Source organism: Cydia splendana, chromosome 15 (genome assembly GCF_910591565.1).
Source record: "Cydia splendana chromosome 15, ilCydSple1.2, whole genome shotgun sequence".
In the NCBI taxonomy this organism is placed as follows: Eukaryota; Metazoa; Arthropoda; class Insecta; order Lepidoptera; family Tortricidae; genus Cydia; species Cydia splendana.
In genome coordinates this window covers 8,095,190-8,116,461 of record NC_085974.1, presented here as the reverse complement: position 1 = coordinate 8,116,461, position 21,272 = coordinate 8,095,190, and the positions used below count along the sequence as shown (strand labels likewise).

Below are 21,272 nucleotides of genomic sequence, written 5' to 3'. Positions count from 1 at the left end.
AGGTACGCGCGTCTTTGATAAAAATACAATACTGAAGTAATTAATTTAACTTATATTCAAATTTATTAGATACATTAAAATTAACGACTAGCATAGAAGAGGTAAGTTATAGTATGATAAATGACATGGTGAAATATCTAAAGTTTACCTAAATAACATTCAAAATAATCAATAGAGTTTTTAACTCATTCTACTTTATTCTAGCGATTGAAAAAAACTAGCATTTATTTAAACTAACTATACCTCATAACGAAAATCTTTAGAGCTTAGAGCTGATATAACATTTATTTTAAGACCATTTATTACGTATCTATTTCTAGCACATATATAACATACCTGATGCTACCTAAGCTGTGAGCTTTTATATAAGCGAGTCTTAGTCGAGAACACATTTATATTTACTGATTTTGGCTGGATATGAATGTCCCACAAAACTTACTGGTCATACGATATATTTAGATGTTAAATGTGATTGCAAAATCAATATAATATAGCAAAGTATTCTAGGAATAAGCATAGTGGGCTCAAGTAGTTTTGAGCGTTTTAACTGAGCTAGGGTTGTATATCAAATAGTTGGGACTTTTATTTGTTTTTAATAGTTTGTGAATCTGCCATTTAGTGCAGGTTTAGAATGACTTCGTCGCCATTTTTGGCGTGTCGAGAGTTCGAGACGAGTTACCTACTTAACTGAAGTAATAAGAGATAGAAATAAAGAGCAACGCAAGTTAAACGCATTACAGGAATGAGTGCAAAGCCATTCTAAATCCTTTACAATACGATATTAGTTTAACGCAGGCATCAGTTTTCCATTACTAAGTTGAATTTTCACGGCTCAGCCCACTTTCGTATGTCGTATCTTTGTATTACAGTCGCTAGCAGATATATCGCAGCTGTCGTAGTGTTTCAAAATATCTGAACATGCACTCTATAGTGTAAATAACATTATTTGCGGTACTTGACGTCTGTCACTCACACCAGCAATACTACGTAAAATGTTTTGCACATCGAAATCACAAAGGAAAACAACTGCACTGCGAACGTTTACGTTCTACGTCTTTTTTTTTTTAATTTTAGGGTTGGCCGGAGACCACCGTTATGAATCGGTAGTCAAGTAAATCGATATGAATTTTTCATTTTTCTTTTAATAAAAATAAGGAAAAGGTGGATAATTAACTGTAAATATGGATATATTTATCGTCACTTAACAGACAACAAATTTGACACAGAAATAACATAAATAAACTTTAAAATAGATCCCCAGTTAGTTTCAATTTTGACAATGGGTGCGACCTACTCGGTCGGTGTATTAAATACTCCGACCGACCGGTAGCTTGCGGGAAAACCATATAATTCTAGCTTTATTTAAATCTCAAATAAAAATTCATTATACGTCACAATTCGATACCTCAGTCTACGTGCCATCCAATCGTAATCGCTTGCTGTGACAATCGATTTGCGTTAGTTACATCTCTATATACGTCAGTCATAATGTGTCAAATACCGCAAATAATGTTATTTACACTATAAGGCATTGAAAGACGTGTTAAAATATTAATGAGCACCTTGTCCGTTCCGATATATTTGTTGACAACAGTATAGGAATTCAACAACCCTAGCCAGTATCAATGGGTCCCAATAGTCGCTCCTGCCGTCGTACAGTCGACGTTAGAGATATGTTTACAGTTTGTCGTCCTATTTCATTCTAAAGACAAGATTTTACACCGGTGAAGTCGACTGTACATAAATTTAGCATTGGTAAGTTCGACAGTGAACCTTAATAATAATATGTTGGTGTCATGGCTAGATCATAGAATTTGATCATTTCATGAAATGCCATTTTAGAATTGATCATTTCATGATATGGTTAGGTCAGGTGAATCAGGTCTGACTTTTTCATGATGTAGCCGACCAATCATTTCATGAAATGATCAATTTTAAGATCTGGCCACGACATCGGTATACGGTTTGTTTTGACAGAGGTAACTACCGGGTCCCGTAATCGTCAAATCGGTGCAACGTAATATAATAAGCGACAAGCGAAATGCGCGGTTCAAACGTAATGTGGTCGTCGGGCGTCCTCGGCCGTGACGACGCGGACGCCGGCCACGCTCGGGCGGCCGGCGCCGCGCGGCCACGCCCAGCCGCTGTCGCTCAGCGCGACCAGTCACACCGGCCCCGGCCACTCCGTGCTGTCCTGCAATATCAACAAATAACATCAGTTTCATCTCAAATTTTATTTATTATGAAATACAGCAACTATTTTTACAGGCATGATTCATGCACAGAACGGGCCACCTCGCGTAAAAATGCCGCGCAAAGCAATCTGTGGAGGCCTCGCACGAATGCCCATGATACCTCGGGCGAGGCGCCTTTACATAGACCGAGCTGCTCCGCGAGGCATCTTTCTTGCGAAATGGTTCGTCCTGCGTCGACACGACCCGATGTGGTGCGGTTCAATATATGCGGGTGAAAATGGAAATTCAGCTTGGTTTGTAAACAAACGTTTGTCAGGATATTTAATTTTTTCAAATAGCAATACTACCTGCGAGATGTTGACGGCGGTGGCGGTGACGTGGGGGCTGGAGACGCTGAAGTAGCCGCCGGGTCTCGGCCGCAGGTGCCGGTTGTGCATCTCCATCTGCACGATCTTCATGAATTCGATCTGCGCCGCTAGCTTCTGCACCTCCTCCTAAAAATAACAGTTTTATGAGCAACGCCTAGGATAACTTTTACATTTTGGGTGTTTGAAGCTATTATTTTCCGCAGTTTTACAGAATAAATAATAGTACTACCGTACAGAAGGGACACTTCCTACAAAACCGAAGTTTGACAGCGTATCAGGGATCATGCTATTTCTTTCTAATGTACCTATTGGCACTATCGCTTTTGGATATTTATGGTTGTCAAAATTCAAGTCTGTGGTCGTGTACGCAAAAGGACGGCAAGTGGTGCCAACCCTAATAATTGCTCGGAGCAATGCTGAGCCGAATGGAGTCGAGTTTGCCCGAAAGGAGGAGAAATACCCCTCTACTATTGGTTAGTTCGGAGAACTTTCGCTCGCATTTTAATTCAAAAATGTTGATAGGACGGGTTTCCAGCTCAAAGTATAAGTTAAGGAGACAGAAGTAGAAGCGAGTTCATCAAGCAGTCCTTCCTACGTCTCCTCCCAACACAATACTTCTGAAATTTGTCAGGGTCAGAAGCCTTACGGAGCTAGATGGAATAGGAAAAATAATAATATTTATTAAGTATTGTGTGAGGCAGACCGAGAAAGAGATGGCGGGACGACTTGGATGCATTCCAGCGGCATTGGCGGGATCTCGCTCAGCACAGGGAGGATTGGAAAGGGAGAGGGGAGGCCTTTGCCCAGCAGGGGGATACACACATAAGCAAAAAAAAAAATGTTTTAATATTGTAGCCAGTGGATATTTGTACCTTGAGTTCGTCGTTCTCTCGGTAGAGGTCGGGCGGGTCGTCGGGCACGAGGCCGATGCCGTTGAGCGAGGTGGCCGGCGCGCCGCGGTCCCACGTGTCGCCCGTGCCGCGCGCCACGCGCAGCACCTGCCCACAACCACAACCACTCCGTACAGTAGGGAACAGGAGCGGCCTCAGAGCAGGGTGCTCCAAACTACGGCTCGCGGGCCGGATCTCGACCTGACAATATGGCCCGCAAAAGAGCCAAATTAGATAATACGATCCCGCCTATTAAAAAGTAGCGAAGGTCTCACCGTGGCCCTCGGGTCTCGTTCTTCTGAGGTTACATATTGAACCTAACAGATCATGAGATACAGTCGCAGCGGAGTTTACACTTACGCCTGGCCCAAGGGATCTACAGTCAACCAACTCTGTGTATCTTGATCCTTGAATGTTCTGTTTTCTTTGATTTTTGTTATCTATTCATGTTTGTTACATATTTGTGAATGATACGAAAGTATGTCATTTTAATCTTCTTAATCACAACATTATTAGGAAAACATACCTTGGGTAAAAATACTAGTAGAACTGTAGTAGAAGTGGACAACTGCGTTCTGATGAAGCCGAGCAGATATTTTATATCCGGCCCAGCCCGAGGCAGGATTAGTAAACTGAAAAGTAAAATACAATTTTATCAATATGTTTATGTATGGTGACGAAAGTGCAGCTATTAAATGATTAGTAGAAAACTAAAGCAATATTTGTTGGGTTGGTGGTTTGAGGCAAAAACACGCCCTGAGCATTTTAATAGGCGAGTACACACTAGTAATGTCACTAGAAAATAAAAATCGCACAAGCCACCACGGCAGTGAGTATAAATAAATATGCGTGGGTATGTGCGGCGCCATTTTCATTAGCCGACTGAGTGCCGCCATCTTGATTAACTGCGATCTTGCCTCGCGAAGCAAACGCGCCCATTACAAAATGTCGTGACGGGCCGTTTGTTTCGCGAGGCAGCTCGCTCTATGTGGACTTGCCCTATTCTATTTTTGACTGAGGAGCAAAACCTGACTTACTGGAAAGCTATCATGAGCGAGTTGACGGTGAATATGTTGTAAATGGCGATGGAGATGAGCCGCGCCTCGTTGTACAGGCTCTCGGCGTGGCGCACTCTGTAGCACACGCGGACTCCCCATAGCCGGCCCCATGGGCAGTTTGCCTCGCGCGGCAAGTTCCTCCCGAGGCGGACTCTATGTGGACTTGCCTTATTCTATTTTAGACTGAGGAGCAAAACTTGACTTACTGGAATGCTATCATGAGCGAGTTAACGGTGAAGATGTTGTAGATGGCGATAGAGATGAGCCGCGCCTCGTTGTGGTGCCCTATTGATATTCCGAAAAAAAATACGCCGATTTTTGTTTCGCCGACAACGATTCGCAGACGGGTTGTTTGGCAGAGTAACGATTCGCCGAATCTCGTTACGCATAATAGTCGTTTGCGAGAGTAGTCAATAAGCAGAACACGCATATTTACTATTCGTAGAATAATCATTTAGTAACTGTCATAATTACCCGAGAAACCATTGGTCGAAACACAATAGGTCGAATGTTCATTTGGCATTAATATTGAATGTTCGTTTTTTTAGCATTAGAAAAAAGGTAAACAATCTTGACGTGTCTTTTGATTGAAAAACTCTTTTTAAAAATAAGTAATGGCAAATATGTAACATTCCCGAATTTAATACGATCATTTATATTCTTCTGCTTTCATAAGTAATACTTAGTTACTGATTTTTAAAAAGCGTTTTTCAATTAAAAGACATGTCAACGTCGCTTACATTCTCTCTAATGCTAAAAAAATATTAAAAATAAAATAAGGTGAGATTTCAATTATTGATGAAGTGCATCTGATGATGATGATTGTTGATGATAATGATGATGTTTTTTTTTTAAAGTAGTATGTTTAGCGATTACTCCAGCACCCATGGTCCGATTAGAGCTATTCTTTTTTTGTTTGAAAAAAGTTACCTGCGAGGTATTCCCATAATAATTTTGGTTCTGATCTGATGTTGTAATCCATGAGGAATTGACGGAACCCTTCAATTTTTAAAGGCATGTGTATTATGATTTCGGTATTTTCTAAAGTAACTCAAGCATTTCCTCCTGAAATCCACCAATTTCATGAAGTGCAACTGTAGCACGAGTTTGACACTACATATTCACTAACTTCGTCGTAACTTTATATACCTACATATACTTAACGCATTTACTTAAAAAATTATAATATTTTATTTCATTCTTTTGTTTCGAAAATAACGACTTATATGTAACATGTGAAACGTTATTCGACTAAACATTGCTTAAACGAAACGACTACTCTGCCAAATGGAAATCGTTCAATAATAGTTCTGCGAATTTACACAGAAGCAAACTGAACGGTATGTGAACCAAGAGTCTACGTAACGTTAGTTGACCAGAAGTTACATTGACAAATAAATGACTCTGCGAAACGATGTTCGGCGAATCGTTGTCGGCGAATCGATGATCTGCTAAAAGTTTATCGGAGAATCATTAGGTACCCCCTCGTTGTACAGGCTCTAGGCGTGGCGCACTCTATAGCACACGCGGACTATGCTATGTGCATAGCCGGCCCCATTGGTAGTTTACCTCGCGCGGCAAGTTCCTCCCGAGGCGGACTATATGTGGACTTGCCTTATTCCATTTTAGACTGAGGAGCAAAACCTGACTTACTGGAATGCTATCATGAGCGAGTTGACAGTGAAGATGTTGTAGATGGCGATAGAGATGAGCCGCGCCTCGTTGTACAGGCTCTCGGCGTGGCGCACTCTGTAGCACACGCGGACTCCCCATAGCAGGAACAGGATCTCACCTGGAACCAGTAACAATAGGGTATTTTCCTCCTAGTCAAATCAGTTACTGTTTTAGAACTGTCAAAACGATTTGCTAATATGGTATTTACATGAAACATTACATCGTGACGTCAAGGTCAACTCACCTACTTTATATATTTCTATCCATTTATTAAATAGAACATGTATTTGAAAATAACTCCTATCTGTGTTTTTCTAATAATTATCTGGTGCTTTATTTCAGGCATGGTGTAAAATAATTTATTTTAAATACAGTATAATACCCTATTGGACTGTACACATTGAACTTTTACATACGGTAGGTATATTTCAATGACCAGACATCGGATTTTACGAGGCAAAATTTAACGACAGGTAGGGAGATCCGATATCGATAAATTAAATTATCGATACTTTTCCCATGTGTCTTTAAATTTTGCTCCCTAAAATCCAATGTTTGTCAATGTCTACAATAAAAAGAAAAATATCACAGCACATGAAATTCACAAAAAGACTGCTATGTCTGAGAGAAAATCAGGCAGCTGACATTCAGTTCATTTTAAGTTGAACCATAACATTAAGAGTAATCGGTTCAGTTTGAAATTTGTGCCTTGAGCGTTGTTGCAAAAACCAAAAGGAAGAGTTAGGATTTTCGCAGCAGTATTTGTATTCTAATCGGAAAGCATTCTGTATTAAGTTGTCTTGTATCAACGAGCTGTATGCTGTAAAATGACTTGGTTTTGACATTCAATACATACCTATAGCCAAACTGTGATCCCACCAATTGTAAGTGCATTGCTTGAATCTCAAGCCCTTATTGTCTGTGATCTGAAAGCATAATATTACACATTGGGTTAGGTCAGAAAGCCGTCGCATTTGTAAAATTATACCTACCTACACGAATTCTTTGGATTAGGTTCCCAAACAGACCCCAGACCCTCCTTAGGCTGCCTTTCCACTGAGGCGGAGATAAGAGGAGACATGCAGCACTCAACCAATAGCATTGGTTGTAATCCAGCGGAGCGGAGAAGAGATGACGATTACAACCAATGGTATTGGGCTCATCTCCGCATCAGTAAACTAATGTAGTAGTTTTATTTAGTTATTTAATTGCAAGATTCCTGCACCATTGCAGGGCCCATATTATGTAATTGTGTACGTAATATATTCGCAATATATGCTTTGTCTTTGAAGCTAGGAAAAAGGTGATTCGATACTTACGTCTTCTGCATCAGGAGGTGAAGACAGAGTCCATGTCCCGAGATACACGAGCATGATCAGGAGAATGGGCGCCATCCATTGCAACAGCTGTTTGTCTGTGAGCTTCAGTTTATGCGCGGATTTCACGCGATATGTCAGAGATACTCTGAAATTTTAATTAAAATATTATAACTACGCTTTATAAAACAAAGTCCCCCGCCGCGTCTGTCTGTTTGTTTGTATGTTCGCGGTAAACTCAATAACTACTGAACGGATTTTCATGCGGTTTTCACCTAGCAGTAGTGATTCTTGAGGAAGGTTTAGGTGTATAATTTGTTAACCCGTGCGAAGCCGGGGCGGGTCGCTAGTTTATTAAATATCTAATCTATTTAAGCACTTAACATTCAGGGTAGATATATAAAGGTCAATTTTGTTGACTAAATAATCCACAAGCTAAATAAAAAAGTAAATGTGTACGATCTCAGTAAGTGTGTACAGTCAGCTGCAGAGAGAGGTGACCCTCCCTGCATAGAAATTGGTTTGCAGGGGGTTCACTGCAGCTGACTGTAGATTATTTTCTCAATAACATTATACCCAGATTAGCCAGTTAGAATGAAATAACTTGATAATAAATTCATCACTGCCAAATCCCAATCCCTCCAACAACAACAACTCCCTTTTGCTACTAGTAGTACTAAACTATGACTGTTTGCTAATAGAAAAAAGGTAAGTAGTATAATGTATATCCGTTTTTGCTTAAACGGCAAACAAATAACCAGATGGGAAGATGACATCCAGTTTACTCTAGGACCCAACTGGACCAGTGGCGCCCTGGACAGACAGCACTGGAGACAGTTGGAAGAGGCCTATGCCGAGAGGCACACTACACTAAAGAGACATTCTATAACATACATCTCACTAACTAAATATCTAAATCTGTATTTACAAGTGTCTCTTATATGGATTAAAGGCTATTTAATTTAATAATGTATATTTACCTCCAAGTTTTCATAAGCAGCGCTGTGTATGTGATGCAGAATCCCAAGTGGCGAGTCCATTTTGTTGCGATGCAAGAGTAGCGGTCCAGAACTGGGAATATAGCTGCCATCTGAAATAGCAAAAAGATTTTTTTACCTTCGGCAGTCATAGTTCTCAGAGCAATGCAGGGCTTTCCCCTATGGCTTACAGAACAATGATTGGTTGATTTGTGCAGTGTGCAACAACAATAATGTCCCAAACCTAATTGCATTGTAATTGGTTGTTATAGAACCAAAGTCCACTTCAGCTAAAGAAATAATATAATACCAATCTTAATTATAAACTTATAAGAAGTCTTATTAATATAATAAATAAGTTTTAGTTGAAAGTGGATGTTGTTGACTTTGCTTTTATGATAAAATTGTTTTATATTTGAACAATAAAGTTTTGACAAGTGATTCTGCCACGATTTGCAACTTACAAGAGCAGCTCGAAAGGCCCGTCAAACCCGATAAGTTGAGCAAATTGCTTTTTGGAATTGGAACTACATATAATTATGTGACATGTAGAGTATGTTAAATGACATAACATCTGGACTTATCGGGTTACTTATGGACTTACCGCTCACCCCTAGAGCTGTCCAGCCTTTTAATAGGCATGTGAATAAGCATCCAATGTGAAGATTGCCTTACCTCCAAATACATGCAAGCGCAGCCAAGTAGCGTGATGGAAAGGAACACAGGGCTGGCAACACGGAACACCTTCACGCGTCTGTGGTGTCTTGTGTAGATCGTCAGCAACACTGTCATGAATGCACAGCTCACCGATATCACCAGGAGGGATATCCTGAAATTAATATCAAAAGTAATTTTAAAAATTTCTACTATTATAAAATAAAATTTAAATACACCTATGAGAAAGCAGGGGCAGCCCTAGGGCAGTGTGGGTGCTGGTACTATCATGGCTGAAATAAAGATTGCCGGTTTCAAGGGCCCAAAAATCATATCTCAACCCACCTAAAACATTTTAGTGCCACCATTGGTGGGAGAACAATATATATAGAAATCTTTCACTTACAAGTTTGCAACAAAAGAAGGAAACATATGGTATGGTGTAAGTTTTTCGACCACCCACAATAATTGGAATCAGACATGTGGTTGTGATCCATAGCAATAAGGGAAACAAGAGTAGTAAAATAGTCATTGGCTGAACCAGTAGTTAATAAAAACAAAAAATATATTCCGCTCTAGCTATTAATTAACTACTAACAAACCAAATCCCATCAAAAACATTACATGTAAAAAGGTGCAAGTCTCGCAACACTTCTACTAAAAAAAGGTTTTGAGATGTAATGTAAAACCAAGTCGGTTATTTTAATCAGTGCCAGTAATACATATAATGACCTGGCAATCGCACGGCTGCATAATGACATAAGGATCATCGTCACCTATTAAAAATTCTTCTAATTGAACATAACGCTAGCGCTAATAAAATTGCAGTTTGAGCATTACACAAATACACATATTTACGAGTACGGTACGAGTAAAGCATTATGTGCGATTGCCAAGTCATTATATGTATTACTGGCACTGATTAAAATAACCGACTTGGTTTCACATTACAACTCAAAACTTTTTTGTAGCAGAAGTGTTGCGAGACTTGCACCTTTTTACATGTAATGTTTTTGATGGGATCTCATCTCTTTTTGTAAGCAGTCCTTGTTTTCGAGTACTCACACCTATACTATGTATACACATATCATAACTAAACACATCTTCATTCATACTCACATCGTACATCGTAGTGTACCTTTACTTTACCTACTATTTGTATTAACTGCAACAGTAACTTTGTAATAGCATATATTTATATGGAATTACAAACTTACTTATGCAGTTCTTAGATCTTTAAAACGTGACTGATATTGCAATATTTTTAGGTTTTCTATGGCTTGATACACTGAAAACTACCTATGTTTAAATTTAAAAGCTTGTGGGTATGCTAGAAGTACCTTAGAATTATGATGATCGGTGAGTGTGTCAGTGTCGAAATTAAGGAACTTTGACGTAAAATAATTTTTAAACTACAAGTTCAAATTGAATGTTTTTGAGATTATATGTAAAGCATGTTAACCCCTATATGTCACTGAAAATTCAGGGTTCTAGCTTTAGCCAGCACAAAATTACAGGACGTCGAAAATGGCCTGAATTGCTTCGAGAAAAGGATGGTACGGCTGTGCCTCTTTGTATTGCTCGACTTGGCGGGGGCACTGCCGTGCCCCCAGATGAGGAAATGAGTATGAATATATGTTTAAGTAATGTCTCTGTTCCACACTATTATCCCAGAAAAATATGTATAGACATTATGACTCCTATTATAAAGTAAAAAACTGGTCAAGTGCGAGTCGGACTCGCGTTCCAAGGGTTCCGTACATAAGTCCGACTCACGCTTGACTGCACATTTCTAATAGGTTTTCCTGGCATCTATAGGTAAAGTACTATTTTGTGTATTTTATTCAAAATTTTAGACCCAGTAGTTTCAGAGAAGGGGGGTGGGGGAATGGTCGGACAGACAGACAGACGCACGAGTGATCCTATAAGGGTTCCGTTTTTTCCTTTTGAGGTACGGAACCCTAAAATGAAATGAAAGACTTACCGGAATGGCCAGTTGTAAGTAGCAAGGCAAGGCTCCGGTCCCCGGCATGTTTCGCAGCCTGGCTGACATTGCAGACATTGGTAGGGCTCACTCCAGTTTTCCAAGCCGTTATTTTCCTTGTATTCTTGATAAGCAACTGAAATTAAAGCAAAAAAATGTCTGTTAGAAATACGTAGCTCTATCTAAAATACGTGGTTTGTCTCTCTGTTAAAATCATAATAAATTGAAATTAAACTTAATAAAAGGCCCTAAATTTGTACATAAAAAGCTTGTGCTACTTAAATCTACTATACTTTGAAATGTTAATTGTTTACCTATTAGTATAAAGTTTATGAAAACCTTTTTTGTCAAACAGAATAATAAAAAAACACCGGCTGATAATATCTATAAACTTGCCATTTGTTTTGACAGTTGAAAAAAGAAGTAGAGATCGCATAGTGATGCATGTCACTTTCCAAGGAAGTTACGGTTTATCGGTTGGGATCACGATTATTATAGTTGGCCAAGCAGATCTTATCAGTAGAAAAAGGCGGCAAATTTGAAAAATGTAGGCGCGAAAGGATATGGTCCCATAGAAAATTTGAATTTCGCGCCTTTTTCTACTGACAAGATTTGCTTGACCATCTATATATTCTTTTCGTTATTCTAATTTAAAAATAAACAGGCGACAGTCAAAACCAACCAACCACTCATTGTTCACTTAATTCTGATGAACTTGGTTATACTTACAGAACTCATCAAAGAAATTAATGTAATACTTTAAATGATTTTGTTCAATAATGTCGGCATCCTTAATTTACACAAATAAGAAACAAAAGAAAATAGGATGTTCGCGCCTATGGAAAATAGGTACCATACATATTTACGCACAAATACGGTAAATTACACATCTATGGCAATGTGTGATTGATAAATATACAAGTTCTAATAATTCTGAGTTTACCCTGGACATGGCTCACTAGCAAAGAAACCAAAATCGAAAAAATAATCACCTTCAACAAGTGAGCCATTGAATCCATCAGGATGATGCGTTGAATAATATCCATCTCGACAACGGCAAACGTACGATCCTCGAGCCCAACCAGCATGTCTCACACCAACTTCTCGATTTGGCTTGTACTCGCACTAGAACCACAAAAAAATAGGCATTACAAAAGGCAAACGGGTGCACTCTTTTAGATTGATTTTTTTGATGTCAAGATACATGTAGCATTCGTAAAAGACTTACAAAGGTGGTTTCGTTGTGACATTTATGAGTGCCGTGAAAGGAATATATTTGATTATCGTTGGTTGGCATCTCACATTGATTTATTTCCAAATTAGATATGTCTATGTCGAGTGACACAACTCCTTCCTGCCTGTAAGCAATATATAATTTGATTAGTTCTTTCGCATCAACATGTTTACTTTGGCATTTAGAAAGATAAAAGTTGTAGATTGTAGACGTTCTAGTATATAAAATACTTATATTTAATTGCACTTACTCTCTAGCCGAATGTACCGGAACCGTATATGATAGTAGCCACCGCTCGGCATCACAACTGAAATAGGGAAAGGACCACCAGCCCTTCATAGCTGCATCTGGTACTGGCGAAGGCATGAATTTGAAAGACTGTTGAGATGTTTTATGCCGCGATTCATACCTGTAAATACAGTTACATTTTAACAAATATGTAAAAACTTTTTAAATCTAAATAAAAGCAAAATTTAGATACTTAAAAAATTGTGAATAGATGAAAATATTTTAATATTTTCGTACCAGGGATAATCCGCTACAGGCACTTGCTCTAGTGGCGGATAAAACACTGGAACTGGTTCAGCTGTACCATATCGTTGCCACCCCGTGGTATTCTTCACTTTGGTATCAGCCCGTAATGGTATTGCTCTTGCTCCCACTGCTCTTTCAGAATTCTGATTACCCATTACTAGTGATTTTGATACCGCTTCAAGTACGTCTGAAATGTAAAATTAAACCTTTAATTTTTAAATATTGTTATATTTGACAATGGCTTCTATTATCATGAATATGCAACTGAGAAAAAGTAAGTTGAAACCAAGTTGAAACCATAATTTTCATAGAATTATAAATATTATATTATGATATAAATTTACACACATAGGTACTTAATTACTGAGAGTTTTTATGATTTTACCGAAAGCTGAAAGACTGGAGATATTTATGATTTTATCATTAAGTATAATAATAAAGCAATTGCATACTAGCAAGTAAAAAGTATATTCACTTCATCAGCAGTGAAATCAGACGATTCGATTAGAAGGCTGGCTAGGCTTTGTCGGTGTATCTGCACATGTCGGTGCACATGTTTCCTGTGGAGCTACAGTGGCGATAGGGTAAAAAAGAACAAGTGGTAACTTCAATCACAAAAGTTAACTGACCAGCAGAGTCCAATCCCAGTTGGTGCAAGAAGCTGGCCGCCAGGTCCGCCCGAGCCCTGGCTGAGTCCCACCGTGTGACGTGCATGGGCGCCCGCAGCTGACCGTTGCGATACGAGACACAGCTTCCCCGTGGCTCCGGTGGCGACTGCGTGGACTAAAACCAGTGATGATTCCAGTTCCTCCTGCAAATAACATTTTAAAAATAGTCAAAATTAATCAAACCGTGATATAAAACTAGAACTTTATGGGCATGGTATAGTAATTGTAGTAAAAATGAGTAACTCGTAAAATACTAGCGTGTGTGTGTAGGGGGCTGTCCATAAATTACGTCATCGATTTTTGACGATTTTGGACCCCCCCCCCCCTATAATCATCCAAAAATCATGCTTCAAATGACCCCATTTCCTCCTACTTCATGCTACCGTCATCCGATGTCCAGACCCCCCCCCCTAATTTGAAATGACGTAATTTATGAATAGCCCCTAGCGTGTACTCTGTGTATTTGTAAAATCATATTATTATTTCATCTCATTCCCGAACTAATTGGACTAAAATAGTACAGTTGTTAAAATTTATGCCGAAAATTTGCATATTGCGGTTTTGTTTGTGCAAATGAGTGTTCTCTGCATGAAATGAATTCTGCGGGTTTACTCAAACAATATGACTGGAGGGGTGCAAATAGCGGTAATCATTGATCTAGTTCCCAGCTCATCAAATCAACGTCTATTATTAGCAATTTGCCATTGTCCCAATTACTAACGGAGACAGTCTGCCGAGTGACCAGCTGAATTTATAGGCGTTGTAATGATACTATGGCATGCTGCATGCAACCGACATATATTGCTGCAGTTACATTTACGGTTATTGTACCATTTATAACAGCACTATGTTAGCACGTAGGTAATATGTTTGTACCGGTTTTTTCCTACCAAAAAAGAATACTTTGCAAAACGCTCTGCTTAAAATGTATAAATTATCGACAGAATGAGTTAAAGTTTAATTACGTAGCTTCTAAATTTTATTTTATTTAAGACTACTACACTTTATAGGTACATACATAACATAATTTATCAATTCAAATTACACCAAACCTATTATATGACGCCCGATCTGAGGGCCTACCGCGAACCAAGTTCAAAGTATTGCCTCCCTGACACACTTGCGAACGAATTTACAAGTGCGAAAAAGAGGTAACACGTCGAATGTGATTCGCGGTAGGCCCTCTGGCCTAGTGGGTAGTGGCTCTTCCTGTGAATACGATGGTCCTGGGTTCGAATCCCAGTAAGGGCATTTATTTGTGTGATGACACAGATATTTGTTCCTGAGTCATGGTTGTTTTCTATGTATTTAAGTATTTATATATTATATATATCGTTGTCTAAGTACCCACAACACAAGCCTTCTTGAGCTTACTGTGGGTCTTAGTCAATTTGTGTAAGAATGTCCAATAATATTTATTTATTTATTTATTAAGTTGTTTTATGCAATATTATAATTCCATATATGTGACTATGGTAGGATTGGAATTATGTATCCCTAGAAACACGGAACTCTGGTTTGATCATTACGTAAATTATTAATTGATAATCGGTAAAAACTGGTTTTGGGCAGCCCTTTAAACTACAGAATCATAAGCCCCCTCCCCTCCACACTTGTGCGCGAGTTTGGAGGGCCTTAAGCCCCCCATTCACACTCCTACCGTGTAGGCCGCCTCGTTGGGTAGGATTGTGTATGGGGGTTGCGGACTACGAGCCGTCCTACGACGACGACGACGACGTCTAACGACTAAACGGTAGGACGGCTCGTAGTCCGCAACCCCCATACACAATCCTACCCAACGAGGCGGACTACGAGGCGGCCTACACGGTAGGAGTGTGAATGGGGGGCTTTATAGGTGGTAGAATCCTATAGATGAGTTATACGCGTGCGCCCATGAGGGACAGAACATACGCAATGCGACCAAATTAAAAACACGTTTTAAAATTTCTGATAACATACCTAAAGCTACCTACGTAATTTGGTCGGGTTATTTGTTACCCACCATAATAGTCATAGTCATAACACTACCGCACCTTCGTGCGGTGCGGTAGTGTGTTACGGCTTTAAACCATACTAAATGTAATGTGGGGAATAAAAAAAATGTGATGGCTCCTCTACACGATGGGCCAGCGCCGGCCACTCCAAGGGACGCAGCCATGCGGTAGAATGAGATAGCAATATCCCTTCCTCCCTCTAACGCATAAATGCGTCCCTTGGAGTGGCCGGCGCTGGCCCATCGTGTAGAGGAGCCATGAGAAGAACTGTTTTCTCTGCTACTCCTGCTAAAAGTTCCATAAATGCATCTCGTTCGGTCATTTCCCCTCACCGCTCATGATAGTCATGACTGACCCAGTTAATTCATGTACATAGAGTCTGCGCGGAAATAGAAGAGTCGTGAAATGTATTGGATCCAATAGATTCTACGACTCTTCTCTTTCCACACAAACTCGGATCTATTGTAGATTTAAGGCCGTAACACACTATCGAACCGCACCAAGGTCATTGTGCGACGCACCGATAAGTAAGAGCGAGAAAGAGATATCGCTTTCTCGCTCTTACTTATGGGTGCGTCGCACAATGACCTTGGTGCGGTGCGATAGTCTTTTACCACTATTAGACCAGTGCGGGAACTTGAAGTTAAATTTTCACGTAGGTAAGTTAAGTACCTATCTAATCGACATACCTATATTTATTTATTTAATATACCTATATTTATTGTAGTTTTCCCTTTATTGCACAAAAGAAAACCTTACAGTACAAAAAGGCGGACTAATGCCACTGTCATGGCATTCTGTGCCAGTAGGTATATTCAGTCAAAAATAAATTATATCGGTCAATGGTCATGCATAACTGATCTCATCGAGTTTTTCATTAAGATTGTCAACATGCCACCGTAGTCCGTGTAACGAGGTCGAGGTTTCGATAATATCGGAGGAGTAACTACCACCTAAGTTAGTAGGTGCCGCCTATTAAAATCTGATTTACTTGAACGACCCCATCCTATCACGTGGTTAACGAGCTCACAAACATGATTGACGTCAGCCGTGTGGTTACTGTGGTTTTGTTATATCAAAGACATATGTAACTTCGTATCTATTCTTTTTGGTTATATCAACAAACCAAACTAAAGAAACAAACAACTGTTATCAAAGAAAATTTCGAGTCTGTTCAGTCATAGAGAAAAAAAATACATAGAGTGCTCATTCCATACATCAGTTTTAGCAAAGACATATGTAACTTCGTATAAGACGAATAAAGTCTAAGGAAAAAACGTGCCTCGGAATTCAAGTAAAAGTCATTCTCGAATAGATGGCGCACACACCTTTAGCCTATCCTCGGCTAGATGGCGTGACGACACAGTTTCATATTTAACAATTTTAACACATAGATATCAGTGAATGAACATGGATCAAAATGATATAAAAATAATAAAATCATTTATCCATATATATACATTTTTTGATAACTTTATACGTTTTCATTTTGAGTTTTAGTCGTGTGTCGATAGATGGCAGTAAATTTACAGTGACTACAAAATTTACAATGACAGGACCCCTCTATACTATCTATTCTTTTTGGTTTTAGTATCAAAACGATTATTATTTTCGTAGTCGACATCTAGCATCGAGTAGCGGAATTATTATTACTGCTACTTGACAATAAGTATGTTGCAACTATCAAAACAACGAATGCTTAACAATTTTCAGCTAATATTTATAACCGGAACTCTATTTTCAACTCCTTCTGCTTTTCATATTAGTCAAACATCAAACATCAACATTTATTCAGCAAATAGGCCACAAGGGCACTTTTACACGTCATCATTGAATTTACATACAAGCAAAAATAATAACATCAACAATTTTATAAAATAAAACTAACAATTCAATCTAACGTATTACAATTACTAAGAGATGTATATGGTCTCTTAATGTCGAATTACATAAAAAATACAGATACAAAACACAAAAAAAAATCTATAATATTTAGAGGTGTAAATGTCTCTAGGTGTCAGAACTATAAGATTATATAGTTTATCAAGTTATCCTTAGAGATGTATAGGGTCTCCAAGAGTCAATATCCTGTATAATTAATACATTCATTAAGAGAAAAGAAACATACGAGAGCAGAATGAGGCGTCTCACTGTAATTAATTAATAAAAATAAAGTTACTAAGTATAATAGCTTGTGTTAGCTTAAACAGACCAGTCTCCACAAACAGCACCCGTTCACGAGTATGACGCGTATCTCAGCCATCGCCTCCCTCAACCTTCATTCGGGAAAGTGGCGACCTGATCAACGACGCCACCGTAAGCAAAGACTTTTAAGCGAGCATGACATGTTCAAGCTTCCGGCCTATAATAATATTAAAATAGTAATAACATGTAACAGTAAGACACGGCAGTGTAGTTGTAAATTGTTGTTCAATACAATTTTCGTGAGTCGCGACACTAGAGAATTCTAGTACCTACTTAGGTATCAAGTAGCGGTATTGATAATTCCGCTACTCGATACAAGATGTCGACTGCGAAAATAATAGTCGTTTTGGTACCAAAACTGATGTATGGCTATGGAGTGAGCACTCTATTCTTACTATATTTCTCTATAGTTCAGTTCATCGCTAGAATGTGCAAGAGCAACAAAGAGATGGTCACAGGCAACAGATTATGACATTTTCCCTTATAGCAAATAGGTATGCTAATTGTAGTGTCACTAGGACACCCAGAAGTTTCGGATTAGAGTTGCTACAACTGAGCAACTGAACGATTGAAATTGAAACAAGTACATAAGCAATTTGCCCGATGGTCATTCTTATCACAGATTATTTATTCTGTGTTACAGCCGCGCATTTTTGTAATTTCCGCCAGCCGGAAACTCGGCCTTTTAAACCTGGACGAAAAAAAACATGAAAGGAAAACAATTATTTTCCTCAACATACCACTCGGGTTTAGCGGATAAAGAAAAGATGTTATTTTGCAGGTAAGGTTAATAAAAATAAGAATAATGATTAAACCCGGCCATTATGAAGAGAAAGGAATTTCCAATAGCTTTTTTATTTATCTTCCGTTTCTGTCTCTATTTTATTTAGACTAATCAAATATTTATTGCACAGAATTTGAATTGTTAATAGCAAAATATTATATAAAACAGAAAACGAGATTTTATTTTACAGAGCGCTAAAAATGGAAACTAAAGGTAGGTATTACTGTCCCCTTAGCATGACGTCACGGTAAGCCACAATGCTGTCAATAAAATTGCAGTGTTACCCACAAAATCAACTACTGGGCTTAACTATTCGGTATATGGTGTAAGTGGCGTTTCTCGAACTCCAGGTTTGTCCCATGGGCCTAAAAGTAATCGACGGCCTGGCCTGACGCCTGCCGGACGCCGGACGCCCGCCTGCCAGTCCTGCCTATGTAGCAGGACTGGCAGGAGGTCTCGGGTTTGAATCCTGGTTAGGGCATTTATACTTGTGTAATTATCACAAATATTTTTTCCTGGCTATGTAATAGCTTAATGTAGGACTAGGTCGATCTGCGTAAAATTGTCCTATAAATCTTATGTTAATTTACCGCCATCTCGGAGTATGGCTAAACGTTTAACCGATACCTTGTATAGGTCATTGAATCCACCGAATTTTTCGATATAACACAGCTTTCTGACATAAGCCTTCTTAGAATTTAAAGGTTACGTAAATAAAGGCCACAGTAATCCCTCTTGGGTATGCTCTAAGAAATAGGATTTCAAGCTTTCCTAATCTTTGTGATACCTCCAGGGATTTTGGCGGGGAGAAATGATTTTGGTTGGCGGATCATATAGATAGCTGATGGACGTGATCCGAGACCAGTTCATTGTTATCAAAGTGAGGTAAATGCCAATTATACAGTCTTGTATTAAATGAAATGTTAGAAGACTAAGAAGAGGAAGACTTTCTATTTTATTGAATTATGCAACTACCAAATGAATTTTCCTAAAAAAGCACCTGGGTACCTCAACCGCTTTCTGCAGTTTTAGTGAATTTCATTAGTAGGTATATTTCAAAACTTACTGAGATTTGTCTAACCACGTCTAACTAATATTACTTAATTTACATTACCTCCAACTATGAGGTACCTAACTAAATAACTTTTAATACTACAACACACTTTATTAACATACTAAGTAAATGAATTCATTTGCATTCATTAATTAATAAAAGTTATTAATATATTGTTCGTATTAGTGTCATCCCGTGACTATAACATCAACTGTGACTTTGACCTAGTGCTAATGTGCATAGGTACCGTACCTAACACTGAAAGTTATTAGAATGGATAACATATAACAAAAAGGAGAGATCTTGTAAAAACTTTCAGTTTGCCCCTCGTATAGTTAATCAGTGTCCGCGGTCCATCATGTAGGGTAGTGACTACGTGCTTGTGTAGTTACCTGGTAGCCGGTGGTGTTGGCGGTGTCCGCGGGCTACGCGAGTAAGAACGGCAGCAGCAGCGCGCTCGACATGCACCGCGGTCCATCATGTAGGGTAGTGACTACGTGCTAGTGTAGTTACCTGGTAGCCGGTGGTGTTGGCCGTGTCCGCGGGCAGCGCGAGTAGGAACGGCAGCAGCAGCGCGCTCGACATGCGCCGCGGGACATCATGTAGGGTAGTGACTACGTGCTAGTGTAGTTACCTGGTAGCCGGTGGTGTTGGCCGTGTCCGCGGGCAGCGCGAGTAGGAACGGCAGCAGCAGCGCGCTCGACATGCACCGCGGTCCATCATGTAGGGTAGTGACTACGTGCTAGTGTAGTTACCTAGTAGCCGGTGGTGTTGGCCGTGTCCGCGGGCAGCGCGAGTAGGAACGGCAGCAGCAGCGCGCTCGACATGCACCGCGGTCCATCATGTACGGTAGTGACTACGTGCTAGTGTAGTTACCTGGTAGCCGGTGGTGTTGGCCGTGTCCGCGGGCAGCGCGAGTAGGAACGGCAGCAGCAACGCGCTCGACATGCGCCGCGGGACATCATGTAGGGTAGTGACTACGTGCTAGTGTAGTTACTTGGTAGCCGGTGGTGTTGGCCGTGTCCGCGGGCAGCGCGAGTAGGAACGACAGCAGCAGCGCGCTCGACATGCACCGCGGTCCATCATGTAGGGTAGTGACCACGTGCTAGTGTAGTTACCTGGTAGCCGGTGGTGTTGGCCGTGTCCGCGGGCAGCGCGAGTAGGAACGGCAGCAGCAGCGCGCTCGACATGCACCGCGGTCCATCATGTAGGGTAGTGACTACGTGCTAGTGTAGTTACCTGGTAGCCGGTGATGTTGGCCGTGTCCGCGGGCAGCGCGAGTAGGAACGGCAGCGGCAGCGCGCTCAACATGCGCCGCGGGACGTCATGTAGGGTAGTGACTACGTGCTAGTGTAGTTACCCGGTAGCCGGTGGTGTTGGCCGTGTCCGCGGGCAGCGCGAGTAGGAACGGCAGCAGCAGCGCACTCGACATGCGCCGCGGGACGTCATGTAGGGTAGTGACTACGTGCTAGTGTAGTTACCTGGTAACCGGTGGTGTTGGCGGTGTCCGCGGGCAGCGCGAGTAGGAACGGCAGCAGCAGCGCGCTCGACATGCGCCGCGGGACGTCATGTAGGGTAGTGACTACGTGCTAGTGTAGTTACCCGGTAGCCGGTGGTGTTGGCGGTGTCCGCGGGCAGCGCGAGTAGGAACGGCAGCAGCAGCGCGCTCGACATGCGCCGCGG

General features: G+C 40.3%; 1 protein-coding gene across 1 annotated transcript in view; it reads right to left on the bottom strand.

Moving 5' to 3' along the window:
• Positions 1 to 2,066: 2,066 nt before the first annotated feature.
• LOC134797531 (probable G-protein coupled receptor CG31760) overlaps positions 2,067 to 21,272 on the bottom strand; it is a 126,281-nt gene continuing 107,075 nt past the window's right edge. The window contains 16 exon segments of the mRNA XM_063769806.1: positions 2,067 to 2,194; positions 2,543 to 2,689; positions 3,436 to 3,561; positions 3,980 to 4,085; positions 6,165 to 6,303; positions 7,042 to 7,111; positions 7,505 to 7,649; positions 8,482 to 8,591; positions 9,154 to 9,307; positions 11,117 to 11,252; positions 12,109 to 12,241; positions 12,345 to 12,474; positions 12,601 to 12,759; positions 12,876 to 13,071; positions 13,514 to 13,635; positions 13,637 to 13,695. Coding sequence (XP_063625876.1) covers positions 2,165 to 2,194; positions 2,543 to 2,689; positions 3,436 to 3,561; positions 3,980 to 4,085; positions 6,165 to 6,303; positions 7,042 to 7,111; positions 7,505 to 7,649; positions 8,482 to 8,591; positions 9,154 to 9,307; positions 11,117 to 11,252; positions 12,109 to 12,241; positions 12,345 to 12,474; positions 12,601 to 12,759; positions 12,876 to 13,071; positions 13,514 to 13,635; positions 13,637 to 13,695 — 1,962 coding nt within the window. The 3' untranslated portion in view covers positions 2,067 to 2,164.